This window comes from Camellia sinensis, chromosome 8 (assembly GCF_055761805.1).
Source record: "Camellia sinensis isolate YWXY chromosome 8, ASM5576180v1, whole genome shotgun sequence".
In the NCBI taxonomy this organism is placed as follows: Eukaryota; Viridiplantae; Streptophyta; class Magnoliopsida; order Ericales; family Theaceae; genus Camellia; species Camellia sinensis.
The window spans coordinates 127,039,806-127,064,462 of record NC_138968.1 but is presented as its reverse complement, the minus strand read 5'-3'; the positions used below and the strand labels follow the sequence as shown (position 1 = coordinate 127,064,462).

Below are 24,657 nucleotides of genomic sequence, written 5' to 3'. Positions count from 1 at the left end.
TTGATTCTTCCATGTTTCTCTGGTTCATCTTTATTAATGGCTTGGAGAGGCCTTTTTTTTTCCCCATATACGTCCTCTCACTACTTGCTTCATAGACATGGTAACTTCCTCTCTTTCTCAACTCCCCCTCTTCTTCCATATAACATTTTTCAAGTTCTCTGGCAAGACATCTTCAGCAGACCTATTCCACTCAAGCTCTTCTCTACGACTAAACCCTGTACATTCTCCAATTAGAATAGCCCAAAATATTCATGTTTGGTGGAATTGGGATAAGCAAGTAATCAAGCCAGTTTTGACACCAAGAGTAAGTTGATCATGCCCATATATATACACTACATAAGAGGCAAAGCTGTTTCACAACCGGATTGGCTATCCATCAAGATGTCCAACTCCCATGCATGTGGTATATCTCTGCATTTTCAAGTGTTGGGGATAGTAAGAGTTGTCGATTCTTGATTCCAAATAAATGAGAGAGGGAGGGCTATGTAAAAATAGTAAGCCCCCAAATGGAAGCAACTGCATTTTAATGTTGTCAATACATCGGCCAACTTGAGCACTGATTTTTGTGACATTAAATGCCATCACTATTATGAAAAAAATTAAACTATACAACAAGAATATGAACTGCACCAGTCAGTCAGGATGCATCATCAACATCATTATCGGCTACCTGTCTAGCAGAAATAACCCTATCTAAGGTTTCGTCTGGTACTGTGATTCCACTAGATTCCAAGTCTGCAACTATAGCAACTGCTGCATCAAGTTCCCCGAGATCAACGCACAACGTGATTATTTCATCGTACAAAGGACTGCAGAAGATGAGAATACAATTCAGAAATGATATAGGAATAATATGAAGTTTTAGATGAAATTACGGATAAAATGAGATTTGGTGGGAAGGATAACGATAAACATGTTAAGTCAATGTATCTTGAGAAATCCCCAAACCCGAGATCCTATCCTATTGAGAAATTCCCAAACCCATTATACTAGGGTCGGGTATTTTGCCATCCCTAGTCATGGAAATTTGACTACTCCAGTCAGTCCTCTACCATGTATTCAAGTATTAAGATGTGACACTTGGACCCTTTACCTTAACAATTATATCCCTAATTGACACATGACAAAATTATTATGACATAACATTTGGCACTTCAAAGGCATGTACTGTTTTTCATTTTTTTTCTCTAAATAAGATGAAGACAGGATCATACATCTGTAGCCCAACACCAACAAACAAAATGGATGTCATCGCAACGGGGATTAAATTTTACCATATGTAGTTTGGTAACCAAATATTTTCAGGTCAGCAAAGAACACCACGCGGCTTTGATATTTGCACAAGTTGCAAAATTTCATATAGCTAGCATTTGTAATTTAATCATTTTGTGCTTTCCAGAAGTGCCAAAAAGTTCTAAGAGAAAATGGAACTTGTGGTTCATGCTAGAAGATTTTCTGGGGTGATCATATCAACATGTTAAAAATGCAAGGTGAATTTCAGTGACATTTTTAAATTTGAAAAAGCCAACATTGAAGTTTCTATCACATGAGGGAACTAGTTCATACCTCCCAAAGATATAACCAAGACTCTGTGACGTCTGCAAAATTTTCAAGAAAGCAGAAGGCATAGGAGTCCTTATAGCTGCACGCAGTATCATAGCACAATCCCCAATAGTTGGTGTTCCACCCAATTCTATTACCTGAAATATCAGTCTCTGTTTCATTCAGTTGCTAGATAACAAGTCTGAGGTAGAGCACAGAAATGAGTCTCATACTACATATTAAATGTAGCTAATTATGTCTCTCCCTAGGAAATGGGGTTCACAAGTAACACATCTATGAGGATGGCTTGTGATAACTAGACTAGTGTGTGTGTGTGTGTGTGTGTGTGTGTAATGACTCTAATTATAAGAAGGTCAAACATATTGAGGTTAATCATCACTTTGTACGCGATATGGCAAGAAGGCATAAACTAGTACAACTAATGTCAAACTAAAATCAGTATATATGAACAAGCTGGGATGTCAATGCACAAGCTTTGAGGGGAGGGTTAAGAAATAAAATAGAAGGATAATGGAAAATTTGTGGTAATCAGTAATATCAAATAGAGTAGTCAGCCCTAGTTAGGCATAGCTCTCTCATTCATTTCATTTATTTTCTTCACTTCCCCCTTTACTCTCCTCTTTGTCTATTCAGTGATGTCAATCGACGCAGAGAAGGTCAGGATCAATAAGCAACAATGCTGTTAAAATAGTAGGGTTTGATGAACTATGCACAGAGATGATGGTTGATGTCCAAACTGAAATAAATTATCTAGCTTAACAAAATAGCAGAAGTTGCGGAATAGGGTTGTTTTTTACACACAGCACTCAAACGCATGCTATTAGTTTTACAAAGGTCTGACATCCATTTCTCTGATAAGGTGCGTCTCAAGATCTACAATAAGAGGCCAGGATGAAGAGTTCTTAGTCAACTTCAAGGAAGAAGAAAATAATGAACAATGGAGTGCCTACTGTTTATGATTGTCAACAGTATCAGTAAGACGTGAATATTAATCCACTGAAATAGATATTTACCCAGTAGGATACAATTCTAAGGAACAATAAAGAATAAAATAAAATAAAATTCCAAATAAATCATATACATGTCATATAATGAGAAGAAACTGTACTAGCATTGCATGATAAAAGACCAAGAAACCAAAAGATATGGAAACATGCCTTCAGCATTACTTTTACTGCTAACTCGACTTCCCATTGTTGCGACCATCTTTGAGGAGTTTTATTCTTGAGTTCTTTTTCCCATGTCCAACCCCAAGCATCAGCAATAGTGTACATATCAGATACATCAAACACTTTCCTGTTCCTCAACTCCTTAAATGCCTCATATATATCCTCTGGAAACCAGTCATCATCAGCATCATCCTGCATTCGTATGCAAGTGTTATTGCTCATATTAAACTTCCAAACCTGAACATAGCATCTAAAATCCGATTAAAGAAAGGGTTTAAGTGTCACGCAACAATAATGAGGCAAAATAGGAAACCAGATTTGGCATAAAAAATGAACCCACCGCCATTTTCAGGAGGTTAAAAAAGGAAATAGAAAAATGAACACATTAGTCTCATTTCAAAAGTGATTAGAAGGAATGAAATAAACATCCAAAACAGGCAATCTAAGAAGCATGGACACAGACACACGACACGACACGGACACGTTGACACGTCAATTTTCAAAAAATATAGGACGCAACACATGGGGGACACGCATAAAATATATAATTTTATATATTTATTATATGTTATATACATATAAACTCTGTTATCAGAATCTTACGATTCGCGATTCGATTCATAATTCGATTCACAATTTTTGTAAAATCAATACGAATCTATGGATGAATCTTTTTGGAAGTGAATCTCTAGTAAATCGCACGATTCACGATTCGATTCACTATTTAGAATTCATGCAATTTTTGAAACTATTGTGTCCGACATATTTTCGTCTCTTTTTTCTTCATCTTTTTAGTGAAAATGACATAATACAACTTCTAATAGCGTTTGAAACCAAAATAACCAACATATATATGATTTGTTATTATTTTAGTGATCATAGAGTTTTTAATAGGATCCAATCAGATTTAGTCAGACCCAACATATTTTTAACCTTTCTTCTCTTTTTTTTTTTTCTTTAAAAAATCATAATATATTTTTTAAAGATGTTTAAGATTAAGAGCTATAGATTGGCTAATAAGGAGGTCAAGAAAGTAATGAGAGAGGCTAAGTTGAAAGCTCATGATGACCTATACACTAGACTAGATAGTAAGGAGGGTGAGAAGAGGGTATACAAACTTGCTAAGATACGGGAGAAGAAAATAAGAAATTTTAATCAAGTTAAGTGCATCAAGAGTGAGAATTCTAAGGTATTAGTGAGGGATGAAAAGATTAAGGAAAGATGGAAGAACTATTTTGAGAAACTATAAAATGAGGAGCATGGAGGTACGGTAATAGAGGAAGAAATAGCCAGTAATACGATAAACCAAGACTATAGGTTCCATCGCAGGATTAGGAATTTTGAAGTGGAGATTGCACTTAAGAAGATGAAATCAAATAAGACTTTAGGACCAGATGATATCCCTATTGAAGCTTGGAAGTGTTTGGGTAAAAAAAGGTTGCTTGGCTGACTAGGTTGTTTAGCAAAATTTTGTTGACTAGGAACATGCCAGATGAGTGGAGGAAGAGTATTTTAGTCCCAATCAAGAAGAATAAAGGAGATGTCCAGAATTGCAACAACTATAGAGGAATCAAGCTAATGTGTCATACAATAAGAGTGTGGGAGAGAGTGATAGAACGCCGATTGCGAGATATAATAGAGGTGTTAGAGAATCAATTTGGATTTATGCCTGGCAGGTCAACAATGGAAGTGATATATCTTTTGAGGAGAGTTATAGAAAAGTATAGAGAAAAGAAAAGAGATATTCATATGGTGTTTATCGACCTGAGAAAGCATATGATAAAGTGTCCCAGGATATAATATGGTAGGTGTTAGCGAAGAAAGGGGTGACAAAAGGTTACATTAATATGATTAGGGACGTGTATGAAAGGGTGGTGACCACTATTAGATCGCCTGCTGGAGAAACAAATGAATTTCCTATCACTGTAGGGTTACACCAAGGATCTACCTTAAGTCCTTATCTTTTTGCTTTAGTTATGAATGAGTTGACGAGAAATATCCAGGATGACGTGCCATAGTGTATGCTTTTTGCCGATGATATAGTGCTAGTGGATGAGACTAGAGAAGGAGTTAATACAAAGTTGGAGATTTGGAGAAAAAATCTTGAATCTAAGGGGTTGTTTGGAATGATCTAAATAAATGCACTTTTTGACTTTTTATGAAATATGGGTTGGGTTTGAAGTGATGTGTTAGAGAGGTAATGTGACTTAAATAGGATAGTGACTTTTTGACTTTTTTTTTTTTTTTAAACATGCCAAACCAACCCTAAAGGATTCCGGATAAGCAGAACTAAGACAGAATATATGGAGTGTTAATTTAGTAACAGTAACAGTAACAATGAAAGCAGAGGAGAAGTGAAGATTGAGAACCAAGAATTGCCTAAGAGTGAACATTTTCGTTATTTAGGGTTGATTATCACAATAGCGGGGGAGATTGATACGGATGTGGCCCATAGGATTAAGGCGGGATGATGTAAGTGGAGAAGTGCGTTTGGGGTACTGTGCGATAGATGAATACCCACTAGACTTAAAGGTAAGTTCTATAGAACGGCTATTAGACCAGCGATATGTTTGTTTAGGTAAAATCAAACCTTTTGTGAACGAATATCAATTCATTCCCTTTTATATTAATTAACATAACTTACAAGGAGAGCCCTGAGGCATGAAATCAGGAAACAGACAATTACAAATATATAAATGAATATTCTAACACTCCCCCTCAAGTTGGTGCGAAGATATCTCTCATCCCCAGCTTATGAAAAATATCATGAAACGAGATATTCCCAACCCCCTTTGTAAGGATATCAGCGAGTGGTTCACCAGACTTCACAAATGGAGTACATATTGTGCCGCTAGTGAGTTTCTCCTTGATGAAGTAACGATCAATCTCAACATGCTTTGTCCTGTCATGTTGAACTGGATTGTGAGCTATGTTGATGGTAGCTTTATTATCACAATATAGTCGCATGGAATCCATTTGATCTATCCCCAGATCACTCGACAACAATTTGATCCATAAGAGCTCACACACACGTTGTGTCATGGCTCTAAACTCTGCCTCCGCACTAGATCGGGCAACCACATTCTGTTTCTTACTTCTCCAAGTAACCAGATTCCCTTCAACAAAGGTACAATACCCCGAAGTGGATCTCCTATCAGTTACTGATCCTGCCCAATCTGAATCCGTATAGGCTTCCACACCAAGATGATCGTGTTTGGAAAAATAAAAGCCCTTTCCAGGAGAAGATTTTAAGTATCTCAGAATCCTCATAACTGCCTCCAAGTGTATTGCATGAGGAGCATGCATGAATTGGCTAACTACACTAACTGCAATAGCGATATTAGGACGAAAATGGGATAAGTAAATGAGCTTACCCATTAACCGCTGATAACTCCCCCTATCAACAACTGCTCCTCTAATATCCTCACTCAATTTCTGGTTAGGCTCTAGAGGAGTGTCACAGGCTTTGCTTCCAAGCATCCCTATTTCTTTCAACGGGTCAAGGACATCTTACCCATTAACCGTTGATAACTCCCCCTATCAACAGCTGCTCCTCCAATATCATCACTCAGTTTCTAGTTAGGCTCTAGAGGAGTGTCACAGGCTTTGCTTCCAAGCATCCCTGTTTCTTTCAACAGGTCAATGACATATTTTCTCTGACAGATGAAAATCCCATCCTTGGATCTGGCAACTTCAATACCCAAAAAATACTTCAGATTTCCCAAGTCTATAATCTCAAACTCACTTGCCAAATACTTCTTTAGCAGAGGAATTTCCTCAACATCATCTCCTGTAAGCACTATGTCATCCACATACACAATGAGAGCCGTCGTCTTACCATGGGAGGAATGTTTAACAAACAGAGTATGATCAGCCTGACTTTGTTTGAAACCATACTTCACCATCGCTTGAGTAAATCTCTCAAACCAAGCCCTTGGAGACTGTTTGAGACCGTATAGTGACTTTCGAAGCCGACATACCTTCCCCTTTGTCTGAAGATCTTCAAAACCAGAGGGAATGTCCATATACACCTCTTCTTCTAGGTCACCATAGAGGAAATCATTCTTCACATCAAATTGGTGAAGTGGCCAATCCAAATTAGCTGCAAGAGAAAGGAGTACCCTGACAGAATTCATCTTCGCAACTAGAGCAAATGTCTCTTGATAGTCCACCCCATATGTCTGAGCAAAACCCTTTGCTACAAGTCAAGCCTTATAACGCTCAACTGAACCATCTGCCTTGTGCTTTACTGTATACACCCATTTGCATCCCACGGTTCGTTTGCCCCTAGGTAACTCAGTCAATTCCCAAGTGCCATTCTTACAAAGTGCTTTCATTTCCTCAATCATAGCAAGTTTCCATTCAGAGGTAGTGAGAGCATCCTGAAAATGATTAGGTATACTCATAGAAGAAATGTTGGACACAAAGGCTCCATATAAGGACGACAAATGAGAGTATGACACAAAATTAAAGATAGGATGTTGAGTTCAAGATCTCACACCCTTTCTCTTGGCAATAGGAATATCAAGATCAGTAGTGTCAGGAATAGCAATATCAGTAGACTCAAGAGAAACAATAGGGTCAAAGTTACCTGGACTCTTATCAGAAGTAGGGGATGGCAGTGGGTGAGCAGAAGTGGTCTCTTGTATCCAAGTAACTTTCTGTCTGTCTTTACCCCTAACATAAACTTGCCCTTCCCTGTCCTTGGTGGCATTAAAGTCTATAGTTTCAGCAATAGGTGGTGGATGAACAAATGATTCCACCATAGGAGGAACAGGAACAACAGGAATCTCTTCACACCAAGGCTCCCCCTGAAGGGATGACTGGGGCACCGGAGAAGACAAGAAATAAGACTGAGACTCAAAGAATGTGACATCCATGGACACAAACCACTTACGAGAAGGAGGATGATAACACTTATATCCCTTTTGAGTAGGGGAGTAGCCGAGGAAAACACACTTGAGAGAGCGAGGGTCCAACTTATCACGAGTAGGGGAATGATTGTGAACAAAACAGACACACCCAAAGATTTTTGGAGAAATGGAAAACAGAGACGCGGACCCAAAGAGAACCTGGAGAGGAGCCTTTTTATACAATACTAGAGTAGGAAGACGATTAATGAGATACGCAGCAGTGAGAACGGCCTCGCCCCAATGGGACCGAGGCACACCCATAGAAAAACACAACACCGAGCCATGTCAAGAAGATGACGATTCTTGCGCTCCGCTATCCCATTTTGTTGCGGGGTATTAGTACAAGAAGTCTAATGGATAATGCCATGAGTGAAAAAATATTTCTCTAACCCCGAATCAATAAATTCACCCCCATTATCAGAACGTAAGATTTTGACAACAACCCCAAATTGAGTACAAAGCATTTTATGAAAATTTTGAAACACAGAGAAAACCTCACTCTTTTCTTTCATGAGATACACCCAAGTAGTACGGGAAAAATCTTCAATAAACGTGACAAACCATCTATGGCCTTTCAATGACGCAACACGAGATGGACCCCAAACATCAGAATGTATTAAAGAAAAAGAAACTACGCTTTTATTCATACGAGGAGCAAAAGAAGCTCGTGTTTGTTTGCCAAGTTGACAAGACTCACATTGAAAGTCAGACACATTATTTTTGGTAAAAATAGAAGGAAATAAATGTTGAAGCAGATAAAAAGAGGGATGACCAAAACGTCGATGCCACAGCCATAAATCGTCCTTGGTGGTTGGAGACTGGATAGAATGATGTGCAACCTTGTCAGCCTGATCCAAGATATAAAGACCATGTTCTGTTTTACCACTGCCAATCGTCCTCCCCGTGATAAGGTCCTGAAAAAGACAATGATCAGGGAAAAAAGTCACACTACAATTCAAATCCTGAGTAATACGACTCAAGGATAAAAGATTAACAGAGAAATTAGGAACATGTAAAACTGAAGAGAGAGGAAGGGTAGGAGTGGCACGAATTAAACCTTTCCCAGAGACAGAAGAAATAGTACCATTTGCAATGCGAACTTTGTCGTGTCCTGAAGAGGGCTTATAGTCAGAGAAAAGATCAGAAGATCCAGACATATGATCTGAGGCACCAGAATCAATAATCCATGGGACAGACTCATGGGATAGGAAAGCACTGGGAAGAGAGGCTAAGTTACCTGATCGGGCAAATAAAGAAGAGGATGCATCCGAAGGAGTGGTAGAAGACCGGCGGTCCAGCAAGTGACGCAAAACATCCTTAAACTCAGAAGAAGACCAGCCAATTATCCCATCAGAGGACAAGCCAACTGGGGCTGGAGTGGAATCAAGTATGCCAACTGCATTGGACTGATGGGCCCGTGGATTAAAGCCACGTCCTCTAGACTGGCCGGACCGACCTCCGCGAGAACCAGACCGATCAACTCAACCGCCAGATGGAACCCCACGAAGCTTCCAATAGGTCTCATGAGTATGTCATGACTTGTGGCAGTAATCACAGAACAAAGGGTTCTTTGTAGAAGGATTAGGAGAAGCACGGGGCAGATTGGCCCCATCTCGAGGAGGAACAAAAAGTAAGGCAAAGCGTTCTGGAGAAGCAGTTGGCATCATAGCAGAACGACAACTCCCCTTATTCTGTACGTAAGCAAAGGCCTCCTGAAGAGAAGAAAGAGTATCCATGCCAAGGACACGACTCCGAACCGGATCAAATTCCAGATTAAGACCTTCCAGAAACTTGAAGACCCTCCCCTGTGCAATAAACTTCATGTAGCCAACGGAATTAGTAGTGCAAACCGGTTTATAGTCCCGCAGGTGATCAAGACGTTTCCAACCATTGTTAAGAAATGTGAAGTACTGAAGAACAGTCTGCTCCCCCTGTACGGAGCGCTCGATGGAACGACGCAAATCAAAGGTCTGCGAAAAATTGCCCTTGCGAAAATAGGTGGCAGCTACAGCTTCCCAAACATCCTGAGCAGTTTTCATGGACAAGTAGCTTTCACCAATATCCGGAACCATAGAATGAATAAGCCACCCCATAATCAAGGAGTTAGTAATCTCCCATAATGAATAAGCCACCCCATAATCAAAGAGTTAGTAATCTCCCATTGGTCATAACCAGGATCATTGGGACCTGGTGGTTGAACCCTTCCATCAACATAACCCATCTTCCCCCTGCTCTTCAAAAAAAGAGTCAGACTCTACGACCAGACTAGATAATTCTGACCCTTAAACAGCGAGGTGGTAATTTTGAGTCTAGGATTGTAGTTTTCGGATTGAGTAGACATAATGAGGCTCTCCACTTGAGGTGGCTAGATACGAGTGGTGGATTCACTAGTAATTTCGGCCATCTGAGTATGCTACTTATTTAAACCACAACCAGCAGGAATCACAACTATGGGAGGAAGAGAACAACCAAATAATGACAATCACAGACCACTATGGGAGCATGAAAATCAAATTATTGGGGCCATCTATTGACCCAAAAATAAATTAAAAAATAATACTGAAACCAGAACCTCAATCAAAAGTATCAGTACCAAACCTCACAGAGACATGCGAGAGCCACAGAGGAACAAAGGGACTGCCGACTAGACTTAAACAGACAGTCGAACTGCCAAAAGGTGTCATCTAGTCCTGGGTGAACCCCGACGAAAGGCGTCTGGTCCTGGGTGACCTCCGACTGGCTTCGTCCTGGCTTGGATGGCATTCGACGGTTATTGGCTAAGCCTGGAAGGCCTGCTGCTGTGTGTGCAAGCCCTAGCGGAAGTCGTCTGGTCCTAGGTCACCTCCGACTGGTGTTGTCCTGGCCTCTATGGCCTCCGACGGTTGTCGGCTGAGCCTGGAAGGCCTGCTGCAGCGTGCGCAAGCCCCATATAGCTAAATGAGAGACCGAAAAATGGTGGTGGTAGGTTGGCTGGAGATGGGTTTTTTCAGAGTGGTGATGGAAGGTGGCGGAAGAAGTTGGGTTTAGGGTTTGGGCTCTGATACCATGTTTGTTTAGGTAAAATCAAACCTTTGTGAATGAATATCAATTTATTCCCTTTTATATTAATTAACATAACTTACAAGGAGAGCCCTAAGGCATGAAATCAGGAAATAGATAATTACAAATATATAAATGAATATTCTAACACGATGTAGTATGGGACGGAGTGTTCGGCAACCAAGAAACAATATGTAGATAAGATGAGTGTGGCTGAGATGAGAATGCTGAGGTGGATGTGTGGCAAGACTAGACAAGACAGAATTAGGAATGAGTGTATTCGAGAATGGATAGGAGTAGCACCGATAGAAGATAAGTTGAGAGAGAATCGATTGAGATGGTTTGGTCATATTCAACGGAGACCAATAGAGGCAGTAGTGAAGAGATGCGATGCTGTAACGGTAGATGGAAGCGTTAGAGGACGGGGTAGGCCTAAATTAACGTTGGTTAGCGTTGTAAATAGAGATATGGATCTACTTAATTTGACTAACGAAATGGCCTTTGATAGGGCCGTGTGGAGAAGAATGATTCATGTAGCCGACCCCATTTGATGGGACTTAAGGCCTGGTTTGGTTTGGTTTGGTTCAAGATTAAAGTTACACTATGAATTATCTATTGCTATTTTATTAAACTGAATATTACATTTGTGAGGTCAGTTATACCTTTTAAAATGTTTTAGGCTTTAAAATAAAATATTCTAAATAATTATTTCTTATTATTTGCTCACTGTTACATAAAAAAATATGTATGCTTATTGTCCAAATATCAATATCCTTGTTAATTATTGTTAATTTAGAAATTGATAATTTGTCTATTTGGTTATTATCTTTATTAAGAATGGTTGATAAGAAATATCTAAAAAGTAAAAAAGGTAAGATGGTGATCTTATATAAGAACTTTTGTTAACTTCTACCTATTAAACTACGTGATTATCATTCAAAATAACATTTTCATTTATTTAAGTCTAAATATTTCATATTCATATGATATATTTAACATCTAAATATGTATACATATGTTTTTAAGTAATTTAAAAAAATGACCGAATCTTTACGATTCATGATTCAATTCGTGATTCGGTACGAAGCCATTTCGATTCACAATATGAATCTTAATTTGACAACTATGCATATGAATATACCATTCAAAGATAATAAAAATGCAATATGACACTAATTCCTATAAATTTATATAATTTTTATTTTATTATTGTATCTTAAGTTGCTTTGTTCAAACTTATAATTAGTTTCACTTTTGTCTAATCGATCGTTTTGAAGAGTGTCAGATACGTGTCGGGAAAGTGACCAAAGAGTGCTGGTGTCCAACACAGACACGGATATGTCACCTTCTTAGAAGTGTCCGTGCTTCTTAGATTGTAATTCATGCCTCATGCAACAAAATTTGCACATTCCATGAACTAAAGCATATGCATGCTGCTTCAATTCTCCAAGTAATAAACCAAGAAAACCAAAGAGACATGTAAATCTTTGATAACAATTTTCGCACTAAAAACTATAACAGATTTTGAACATTGAAAGAGTACGGGCTATGAAGCATGGACACCTCTCCGAAGTCACGTACCGGTAGACATGCTTGGACATGTCGCAAGAAGTTGGACAAGTTGGGGACACGCTGAGGACACCTTGGGTTGGGGACACGTTGAGACACATTGGGGTGGGGACCCTTGGGTTGGGGACACATTGCGACACATTGGGGTGGGGACCCTTTTTTTTATTTTAGTTTTTACTTTTTTTCGCCTATTCACCAGAATAGGCAGTCTAAAAAAGGGCAGGCTGTAAAGCACTCGTATTTCAACAAACATGTCGTACCGTACCACATACTTACATTTGCATGCTACTTCTGCATACATACTCGGTACACGAAACACGTACCCACATTTTCTCTTTTTAATTTTTGCCGTACCCCCAAGGTACCAAGTATATACTCAAGTAGTACCTCAGTTGGAATAATATTTTCTTCTATACAAAGGTGAAGCTAGTTTCATTGGACCTTTTTTATTTTTATTTTTATTTTTTATGGTTAGTACGATTTTAAAATTAAGCATTGGTTTGTAAGTTATTTAATATAGTGACATCTATTTTTGGTTTATACCTTACTTATGAAATTAAATGAGAATTGTAGATTCGATCTTAACCAAGTAAATCATTTAACTAATTTTTGCATTACTCCAAATTAAAAATAAATATTTTTTACAAACGTACCCAGTTGTACCATACCCTACTTTTTTTTTAGATTTTACCGTATTAACATACCCATACCATACCAATACCCGTACATGTGCTTCATAGATTAATGCCCATTTCTAACAATTTTATTATGTTACCAACAATGGGAAAAAAACATGACAATAGACCATCATGAACTACCTCCATTGATATTCGAGAAAGTTTTTTCTTCGATTTTCTTGTGGTAGACGCTGTCATGTCAGAATCTTTCAACAATTGGACCCCAATCATTTGAAGAGGTTTCGCAGCTTCAACTTCCTTGTCCTTGACCCTGTCACCTACTTGAATTTCAGTTTGCTCCACATCCTCCTCCTCTTCATCTGCCTCTTCATCTTCAACCTCTTTCACAACATCCTCAACATCAGTCGTGTCATCCCTGACATCTATATCTTCTGATTTATTTAATTCAATGGGCCTGTCATGATCATTATTTAACCCTTCTCCAAGAAAACGGCGTTTCCAGAACTCGGTATTTCCTTCTTCCAGCTTTATTCTAGAAATTAATTCGTCCAGCTCTTCGTCAACCTGTCAAAAGAACCCCCATTACCATTCAATATCAATTAGAGTGAAACTTCCAGTCACAATTATAATGAAAATAACTTGTAGAAGACCATGAATCACTAGGATACACATCAAGAAGACCATCAAACAGGAAGTGAAATAAGAACCATAAGTATGATATTAACCTCTTCTTCTTCCTCTTCCACGGGAGGCACCCAAAGGGGCCGACCTCTTGAGCGATTTATTCTCCTTGCTTTTTGGACACGCTGGTAGAGAACATTTCTAGTTCCATCAGTTGGTAAACCCTGCGCTTCTAGCTCTTCCTTCAGCTCAGATACTATCATCTTACTAGCAGCCTTAGGCTTTAAAGCATTTTGGTCAGGCCCTTTAATAATGTTCCTTAGTCTCTCTTCGACTCGGATATAATCATATTCAGATACAACTCCTAAAGCAGAAGGTCCTTCATTGCGCAAGGTTTTCAAGAGCTTCCGATGATGCACCTTCCAATCATCAAGACATCTTTGTTTGAAGGAGGCTTCTATGGGGTAGTTATAAACAAATCCAAGGGCATCAGGATCTAAAGGAGCTTTCCCTCTTCGAGGAACCCATCTCTTGCGCTCACCTGTAAGCCCCCCTTCTGCAATGTACCTGGTTGTTGTGCAATGTTAATCATAGCTTTTAACAGAAAACAGAAGTGCTCTATGTTACCCTTTTCCCCATCTCTTGTGTCACTGTCTAAATGGATTCCTATTAAAGGTTCCTTATTTTGAAGAGATTATTAATACGGATAAGAGAACTCCCAAGCAGTAACATAGGATGGACAAAAAAAGAAAAAGATAAAGAATCATGAATAGATTTACTGAGCATAACAGCCTCCATGCTGTTTCAATCTCTGATATTTGATAGCATGCAAAATTCATGTGATATGAGCTCTAATATAATTAACACAGTTTTCTATAAATCCTCTTACTTAGTAATTACAGATTATAAAAAAAAATGATTGATAGTGCTTAATCTAACATCAATTGCAGCTGGTAGATGATATGTACTTGTTAATTTCATGAAGGCATAGTATGTCTGAATTTGGAAGGTCAGTGTGTCTATGATTAAATAAAATAAAGCACTGTATATTAGCTTTGGGCCCAAATTAATAATTATAGAAGATTCAGTGGAAAAAAAAGAGTCAAAGTGAGACATGGACTTTATAATCTACAAAGTTATAGATACTCGAAAAGAAGCAGGGACAAAAAAGTTATAACATCTACTTCAAAAATCCAATTCACAAACAAATTGGAAGATTCAAGCTTTAGAGTTTCTAAAACTAAAAGGTAAAGGAGGAGAGATAAAAAGCTATAAATCCTTGCTTTGTGAACTGTTTCATGTGTCTGACTAATGGGCACTAGTATCCCTACTTTTTTCTTCAAATTTGAATTGTGCCCGGTTCTAAAATATTTAAGAAAATAATAGGACACATTTGAACTTGTGTCTGACACGTATCTAGGCCTGTCCGAGAGTGTTAGTGTCTGACACGGATAAGGCACCATCGTAGAAGTGTTTGTGCTTCTTAGATAATCTAAAAGCATAAGAAACAAACAGAGATAGAGGAAGTGTGAGAAAAAAAAAAACAAAGAACAATACAAGAAAACTAAATTTGATATTTAACCTATGAAACTTAAAGAATGAAAATAAGTTGAAAAAAGTTGTCTTATTTTATACATGAAAATTGTACTATAACTTGAAACAATGATGCACAAATGAAAACAAGACGCAAAATAGAGGGTACAATTTTAGTAGAAGATTCTTGAGACCTTTAAACCATATGTAAGTAAATTAATAAATTGAAGGGCAGTAATCGAGTTGATTGATGATAATGACAGCAACACACACCTGGCAATATAATCAATCTCATATCCAATTTCAGCTTCTTCATGCAAAGGTTCAATCCAGGAGCTAACTAGCGTCCGATATTTCCTGCTCACAATCATTGCTCTAGGGGGGATTCGTTGCTTATCTCTGGCCATAGCTTCCAAAGCTTCGAGCAACTCAACAATCCTTCCTGATTTCAAGATGAGTTACAGCTCAAAAACATTTAATTTAGGATCTGTTTAGAGCAACCTAAATCTACTTACCAAAAATAAATAAAGAAAAGAAAAGCATTAGACAAGAATGAGCTTATCTGATAACTTTAACCAATGACCTAGATAGATATCCTCTGGAACATAACATATAAAGTATTATGAACGAAACAAATATGAAGTTTATTAGAAAATGTTATAATATCTTGCATTTTACTGATTCAGTCATATGACTTTGAATCAGGCAACAGCAGAAACAAATTTAAGCCATCACTTAGATAAAAAATTTACACAATTTGATAAAAAGTACATATATGTTTTTATAGTCAGAGTTTAATTTATGATTAATTACAACATGTCATGTGAAGATAAATTGAGTGAATTAATTTGGCACATATAAATTAAAATAAATGGCTAATTACACTTTGGTCCCTAAAATATGTGTAGAAATTTAATGTATAAAGAGAAATAGAGAATTGTATTATTGATTGATATAATGTTAATTTCATTACAATGATTCATGATTCCTATATATAGAAGAGGGTGAGTGTGTAGTAGGTAAGGAGTAGGTGAAGTGGAGGTGGTAGTGGTGTAGTGGGTTAGGTTTAGTGGAGTAGGTGAGGTGGTAGTGGTGTTGTGGGTTAGGTTTAGTGGAGTAGGTTTAAGTGGGTGAAGTAGGTGGAGAGTAGGTTTAGTGGAGTAGGTGAGGTGGTAGTGGTGTAGTGGGTTAGGTTTAGTGGAGTAGGTTTAAGTGGGTGAAGTAGGTGGAGAGTAGGTGGATTTTAACAGCCCCCCGCAAACTCAAGGGGGATAGGAACTAACCAACTTGAGTTTGGAGAGAGTAACAAAACAAGAAAATACATAAAAATAAAAGAGGATAAGAGACACTGTATGGTCGTGTCAGACCATTGGTGAAGACACTGGATGGTGGTGTCATAACGTTGTAGAGGACACTGTATGGGGGTGTCATAACCATGTAGAGGACACTGTATGGTGGTGTCATAACGGTGTAAAGGACACTGGATGGCGGTGTCAGACCGATGTAGAAGACAGTTTATGGGGTCATGTCGGACCGTTGTAGCAGACAATGTTGTGACAGTTGTGGTGACAGTTTACGGAGTCTTGCTGGACCCTTGTAGAAACTAACCGGAATCACTGTCGGGACAGTTTACAGAGTCTTGTCGGACCCATGAAGGAGCTAACCGGAATCAATGTCGGGACAGTTTATAGAGTCTTGTCGGACCCTTGTAGAAATTAACCGGAAACAATGTCGGGACAGTTTACAGAGTCTTGTCGGACCCTTGTAGAAACTAACCGGAATCTATGTCGGGACAGTTTACAGAGTCTTGTCGGACCCTTGTAGAAACTAACCGAAATCTATGTCGGGACAGTTTACAGAGTCTTGTCGGACCCTTAAAAAGTCGCACCCTCAAAAGGTGTGCCCAATCTGTCAAAAGGCGTGCCATCAAAAGGCGTGCCCAATCCATAAAAAGGCGTGCCATAAAAAGTTGCGCCCTCAAAAGGCGCGCCCACTTCATCAAAAGTCGTGCCCGACAGAAAGCGTCGAGCCATCAAAAGGTGAGCCGGAGACGCGGCGAGGCACGTGAGCGACAGAGCGGCGTGTCGGCCGCGTCGTCAGTGTCAATATAAACCAATGCGGAGGCGGTGGAAACCAAACCAGACTGAAACCTCTGAACTTGTCATTCTGAAACAATCTGTAAATACTCTGTATCTAACCCTTCTCGGAAACACTCAGCAACCCAAAAAACATGGCCTCTTCTTCCCGTTCAGCTACCCAGAACATGGCCTCATCTTCCCGTGGTCTGCTCACTCTCTTTCCCGACCTCAACGAGTCAACAAGAGAGATAACTGGTGCGGTGGCACTGGAACCTCAACCAAGCGCCCCGGAGTTTGCTCCGTTGAACTTTCCTATGCAGTCTGTGGAGCAAAGAATGGCAGTGCAGTCGGATGTGGAGGCCAATCAGTATACATTGAAGTCATGTGTGGAAACCATGACTGCGGTTACAAATTTGTCGAACCGGCTGCAGAGTAGGACAAATGAGGTGCAGCATTTAAACGCCCAACTGGCTCTGCTCCAACGCATGTATAAGGATGCGCGAGCAGAGATAAGTGTGCTGAAAGCAGAAAATAAGGAGCTGAAGCGGAAGGCCACCGTGATGTTCCGATTTGGAGGGCCGCCATATGCTGCAGTGGAGGAGCAGGGTGGAGTGATCGTGCCCAGTGGAGTGGGAAACACGGAGGCAACACCGTCAAGGGCCGCCCAGGACGGAGGCAAGAAGAAAAGACCTGCAGCAGAGTAGAGAAGAAAATTCTGCCTGTGGATGTGGTTGTTCGTTTTTTTTTTTTTTTTTGGTGTAAAATTGTGATCGGGGTTGATCCCTTGATATGAATAAAATGAGTTTGGTGTGCAGTTTCGTCTTCTTCCGGGTTTTTTTTTTTTTTTTTTTTTGTGTAAAAATAAAAATAAAAGGAAAGAAAACAAGAGATAAAGAAAATAGATAAAAAGAATTGGTAGATGGATTATATGAAAAACATCAGTGTGGGAAATGAAATAAAATAAAATAAAGAGTTGAAAAAAGCAGAGGTGGGTGAATAATATAAAAATAAAAAGAAATGAAAAGAGGGGGACAAAAGTTGGTGTCTGGTGTGATGATAAAGAAATAAGAAAAGAGGGGGACAAAAGTTGGGTGAGTAAAGATATTAAAAAGAAAGTGAGTGGTATCCATGTTGGGTGAGTAAAGATATTAAAAATGTTCTCCTCATAAGAAAAGGAAGTGAGTGGGTCTAGTGTGTCATTACCTTTCAAAACTCAAAGCTTCCGAAAAAAAAAAGAGAGAGTCAGTGCATAGAGAGAGAGAGAGGTTCGTAGCCCCTCTCCATTTGTGCTGGGTTTGCTGAGAGAGAGAAGAGAGAAAATCAGTTTGTGTACTTTAGACACAAGATGTTGATGCTAATGGTCAGGCTTAGCTTCCAGATCCATTTGGAATATTCTCTTCTTGTTTCATGGTTGCAACCAGTAGACAGAATCACTATCATCACTGCCAAACCAGCGCATGCTGCGTTCCCAATCATTGAGAGGGGCTGCCACACTGAAGGCAAGGCTGGAAAAGGGGTATGGAGCTACAAGTATATCCCTGACTGACGAACAGGTTGAAGAAGCAAATGTCTCAATAGCATTGAACTTTGTTTCTAAAGGGGGCGAGCTTCTTAAACGCACCAGGAAAGGAGCTCTCCACTGGAAGCAAGTTTCTATCAACATAAATTCAAATTGGCAGGTGGTAGCTAAAATGAAAAGCAAGCACATGGCGGGAACATTCACAAAGAAAAACAAGTGTTGCCGTGTCGTCACCTTTGTCAATGTTCAGAATGTGTAGAAAAGAAACGGAATAGATTAAGGTCCGGCGGACGGCTAAGGTGAGGTTGCCGCCCGCCGGTGAAGCGAAAAATATTAGGTTCTAAACCTGCTCTGATACCATGTAGAAATTTAATGTATAAAGAGAAATAGAGAATTGTATTATTGATTGATATAATGTTAATTTCATTACAATGATTCATGATTCCTATATATAGAAGAGGGTGAGTGTGTAGTAGGTAAGGAGTAGGTGAAGTGGAGGTGGTAGTGGTGTAGTGGGTTAGGTTTAGTGGAGTAGGTGAGGTGGTAGTGGTGTAGTGGGTTAGGTTTAGTGGAGTAGGTTTAAGTGAGTGAAGTAGGTGGAGAGTAGGTTTAGTGGAGTAGGTGAGGTGGTAGTGGTGTAGTGGGTTAGGTTTAGTGGAGTAGGTTTAAGTGGGTGAAGTAGGTGGAGAGTAGGTGGATTTTAACAATATGCATTGTTTTGTTATATTGGTCCCTAATATTTCAACCGTGTTACTTTCATCCCCAAAGTATTAAATGTGGGTTAAAGTGATCCCCATAGTTGACACCATCATAATTACAGATATTTTTTGTACAGAAAAATACATCTCAGGAAATAAAAAATCAAGCCTCTAGATATTGACAAAATTAAAATATTGGGGACCAAAAGTATTATTAACCTTCTTCATGAGGACCACTTTAATATACATTTGATGCTTTGGGGATAAAATTGACACAATCTAAACGTTGGAGACCAAAATGACACAAAGCACATACTTTAGGGACCAAAAGTGTAATTAAACATAAAACAAATCAAATGCAAAGATTAAAATTATATCAATGCACGAAACCCATTTATTTATTTTGTAAACTTAAATTAATGAATTGAACCATTATTTAAATAAATAAAAAAAATGGTGGTTGATAACACAAAAAATACTACACTACCTGTGCTATTTTAGGACAATAAATATTACAAACTAATAGAGTAGCTTGTGGTAAAAATGTTTAAAGAGCACTTTGGTTGTGCTAAAATTGAACAAAAAATATTACACTGCTAGAGATGCTCCAAGAACCAATGTACCAAAGGATGCATTGGTTCAAATGTTTCCATATCAACCTCACAAATCTAGATTGTAATGAAACATTGCTTTCTAGAGCTACTGCAGATATTTGCCATTTCATTGCAATTAGCAACTGAAAACTATGCCTAATCAAATACCAATGGTGGGGGACCAATCATCTTTGGAAGAGTAGATCAATCAGCTAGAACTTTTAGCAATGCACTATACAAAACAAATTACTAAAGAAACTAAACAACCTGAAATCAGCAATGAGTTAGATATTCTCTCCAAAATTACTGAAAAGAAAGAGTTCATAATCCCCATTACTGTACCCTTCTACAGTTCTCAATGCCACAAGTATCTTGGCAACTTTCCAGGATTTCTCGTAAATGAAAACTAAGGCAGAAATACATTAAACAAAAAAAATTGATTAAACACAAGGTCGTGAAAATAGTTCAATGATAGTACTGGTAAAATCTGAAAAGTAGGTGCAACTTTTTCATTGTTGAATTCATCATGTTTAATTTTGAAGATCTTCTACAGAATCTATAATAGTTCAACCAAAGGTTTTGCCAGATTATAAGGTTGACGTTCCTGATAAACAAAATAAATATCACAGTGATTTTAATGCATGTGACGTGACCTTATATAAGATACATTTCAGCTAATCAAAAAGGTAAGTTCCATTTTCATCTAAAATAGATTTATCAAATATACACAATTAAATGCATCCTAAGTGTGTGCACATATAATCTTCAATTAGGATAATGAACAATATATCAAAGATCAATCTTGCATTGGAGATTTGAGGCTTCAAAGTGTTCATGAGACAAGCTTCTGTTTGGCATTATTTAATCCAAATGAAATAAACTTCATATCAAAAGATAAAATTCAATACCTATTAGAGAAAAGGGGAAAAAAAAAAAGATATGATGTAGAAGCTTAATCCTTATAAACAAGTTCAAATATCAACTTTTAGATCCCGCTACATTTAAGCACAAGTTATGGAGATACATGTAATATGTCAAAACTTTCTTCACTAGTATAAATGACCTTCTCAACTTCCAGGCCCCCATGACTGAACTAGAGAAATATATCATTGGTCAAACTTTGGGCTGAATGTCTAAGAAGCTTTAAAAAAAAAAAAATCAAAAGTTAAAAATATTAGGAAGAAAGAGGTTCTAAAGACAATGAGATCATTCCTTTGATTAACATAAAAAACATAATAATAAAATATTTGTCCATACCTTCTCGACATAATGCCCGAAGATACAATGAAAGTGGATCCCCATATTTCCCATCATTATGTAAAACTTTTGTTCCCCCTTCAAAGTTTTTTAGGCCGCGAAAATGCCGAATAGCTTCTCGTACTACACAATACTTGGTAAAGCATTCCACTAACAGTCTGCAAAAGAAGGCATAATGACATAAAAGCTAGAAGTCAAAACCAATGTTTTCACTTAGAAAATATGAGGAAGAAGAACTCCGAAAATATGAGGAAGAAGGAATATATTTCTGTTATATTCAAAATTTCTTATCTTACAAGACCAAATGACACTCCTTATATAGGAGATATTACAAACATCATTATAACCCATTATATGCCACTTACATATTATATATTACCACTATCTACCACTATCATATTATATACATGCCACTATCTACCACCAACACTACTATCATATTCTATACATGCCACTATCCTTCACCAACACCACTATCATATTATATACATGCCACTATCTACCACCAACACCACTATCATATTCTATACATGCCACTATCCTTCACCAACACCACTATCATATTATATACATGTCACTATCTTATTATATACATTAACACAAATTTTCAGCATTTTCTAATCACACAAATATTCAATGGATATAGTTATTGAGCAAGACATTGGCCTTGATTCATTTTTTTTTTTTTTAAAAGTGCCACAGCATGTATTCCATTCATGAAAGCCTGTAATGACCATAGAGAGAGAGAGAGAGATTACTCACAACAAGGTCAATCAATAACAATACCACAACAAATATTAACGAAACAGATTTTATTATATTAGTTGTGATGGAAAAAATTCTACTTACGCATAGGTGTTGGCATTAGGTTGCAAACGTTTGTGATGTTCAATCATCATGCCAAGTAACTCAGCAACATCTTGTACCCTATATGTCACATGCAAGCCCCAGAAGAAAACATGTTATACAACAAGGATAACTTAAAATTAGAAATGCTTGACAAATCATAAATTAATCAAATAATATAACAAAATGTCACAAAAACCAGGATAGAATTTGTTAACATTTAGCAAGGAAAAAGCTAACACTTGCAACGTAGATAAGGTAACTGTCCATCCATGACCAAAATCATTGCTACAGATCAGCCCAAAATATTGAGAAAAATTAGTTCTCATCGACAACTATTAGCTTTCCTAATAGAATACATGCAAATTCACAATTTTCTTGGGGCAATGAATGTTGGGCCAAATCAAGTAGACCAAAACCCCACACAATCTTAGAGGTTTTTTTTATTTATTTATCAACAACCCCACACAATCTTAGAGGTTTATGTCTAGCAACCTATGTTAGATGGACTCAAGTACAAGTATCGGGTGAAAGTGCAATTGTCGGATCTTCATAAACTTAAATCCTAGGATTTGGGATATGTATCCATAAGTGGAACAAGGGTATGGGACATGTCATGGACACTTACATATGTCGCATATTGAATAATATTTGTACATAAAATGTTATATATTATATAAAAATGTACTTGAAATTAAATATGACGAAGGAAAATATTAAATTTCTATCTCTCATCCATGTGAGAGATTTGACATTTCTTTACTAGTAAATGTGAGTTTTGTTTTCTTCTAACGTCTTAAAAAATTAGAGGATCCAATATTCTAAATTTCGGTAGGGTGTCAAACACATATCCGACGCTCACACCCCTATAATATTCGGTGGACGTTGGTACTTTGGTGGAAACAAAAGTGTCCATGTAACATAGTTAGCAACTATAGATTGATGTTAGTTAATAATAATATCTTATAGTAGGTGTAGGGCTTGCAAAAAAGAAGGATATGAGGCTCCTATTTCTAATTTAATTCTTCACCAATTTCAATCCACATTTTCATAGAGCCTAAGAGCATCTCCAACAGTGAATTGGTAAAATGAATAGCTAAAGCTATAATTTAACAATGAACAATGCAAAAAAGTTATAGGATTGCAATGTTGCTCCAACAGTGAAATTGCTATTTTTTAGCTTAACCAACACTGGACCAACATCAACCGGATGACAAGCGAGCTTGCAAAATTCTGTTGATGAGTTCTTTAGCTATAGGTAGAACTTGAGCCAAATTTGACACAAGATATATCAATTGTTATTTTTAGCAACTCCAATAGCAGCCCATTGGAGCACCATATTTTCCCACACCTACTACATTATAGCAATAGCAGCTCTAATAGCTCACCGTTGGAATTGCTCTAAGAACCCATATTCTTGTCCCATTATTACATACTTCTCAGTTTGTGGACTATTCATGTACTCCTTACAGAAATTGTGTGCTCCTGTACAAGGAACGAAGCTACTTCATCAATAGGTTATGCTATTACTATTAGAACAAATATACCAAACCAAACTAGGCCTTGTGTCCCACTCAAGTAGGTTTGACTACATAAATCTTTTTTTGCACCATTCTACTCTGTCAAGGGCTATATGCTCAATTAAATTAAATAAATTCATATATTTTTTTTATTATACACCATGTCAATTTAGGTCTTCCCATCCCCTTAAGATTTCCATTTATGGTGATCACATCACTCTTCCTTATTGTTGCATCTACAAGTCTTTGTTGAACATGACCAAACCATCTTAGTCTATTATGTAGTCATCTTGGAGAATATTACTAATGAAAATCACAAAGCTAAACAAGGGAGCGTATTAATTGATAGACTCACTTAGGCCATTAGTGAGACCATAAAATATACTCACAGCTAAATCAGAATAATTAATGTATTTCCAGATTGTTTGAACTAATGACAACAGTGTTTTGGTCAAGTGGTCAACTCAGACTATCAAATCACAATAGGGACTACCCGAACAAACTGCCTAAGTTTCTGAAATATAGTCATCAAGAAAACAATGTGTGTTTGGTTTGAGTTTTTTGAATTAAGTTTTTTGAAAACTAAATTTTTTGTTTTTCATATTTTTTTGTTTTTAGTGAATATTTTTAAAATTTTAAACATTTTTTTTACTTTTTTAGATGCACCTTACTTAGATGTATCTAAAAAGTAAAAAAAATTATGAAAAACTATTTTAAAAAATTAATAAATACATAAAAATACGAAAAATATACTGAATTCTCGTATTTTATTTATTATTTTTTTTTTTGTATTTTTGGTATTTAGTGAATTTTTAAAAGATTTTTCACAAAATTATACTTTTTATGTGTATTTATGTTAGGTGTGTCTAAAAATTAAAAAAATTACTTAAAATATTAAAAAAATTCAGTAAAAACAAAAAAACAGGGAAAACAAGGAAGCAGAATTTTCTAAAAAGTGTTTTTGGAAAACCAAAAACAAGCAAAGTGAATTGTGTTGTAGCCAAGGATGTTCTTCAGAATTCACCTATCATAGGACTCAGCTCTTGTATATGCTTGGATCACCCAATTATATGTCTCTGTGTCTGGCTTCATATGATCTGC

General features: G+C 37.5%; 1 protein-coding gene across 2 annotated transcripts in view; it reads right to left on the bottom strand.

The window, feature by feature from the left end:
- Nucleotides 1-482: 482 nt before the first annotated feature.
- Nucleotides 483-24,657, bottom strand: part of PTAC3 (plastid transcriptionally active 3) — a 50,962-nt gene continuing 26,787 nt past the window's right edge. For both annotated transcript variants that reach the window (XM_082883408.1, XM_028230393.2), the window contains 9 exons: nt 24,581-24,653; nt 22,040-22,117; nt 21,191-21,348; nt 15,319-15,487; nt 13,617-14,079; nt 13,072-13,455; nt 2,721-2,924; nt 1,567-1,700; nt 483-809 (listed from right to left, as the gene is read on the bottom strand). In XM_082883408.1, coding sequence (XP_082739534.1) covers nt 638-809; nt 1,567-1,700; nt 2,721-2,924; nt 13,072-13,455; nt 13,617-14,079; nt 15,319-15,487; nt 21,191-21,348; nt 22,040-22,117; nt 24,581-24,653 — 1,835 coding nt within the window. In that variant the 3' untranslated portion in view covers nt 483-637. The remainder of the gene's footprint in view (nt 810-1,566; nt 1,701-2,720; nt 2,925-13,071; nt 13,456-13,616; nt 14,080-15,318; nt 15,488-21,190; nt 21,349-22,039; nt 22,118-24,580; nt 24,654-24,657) is intronic.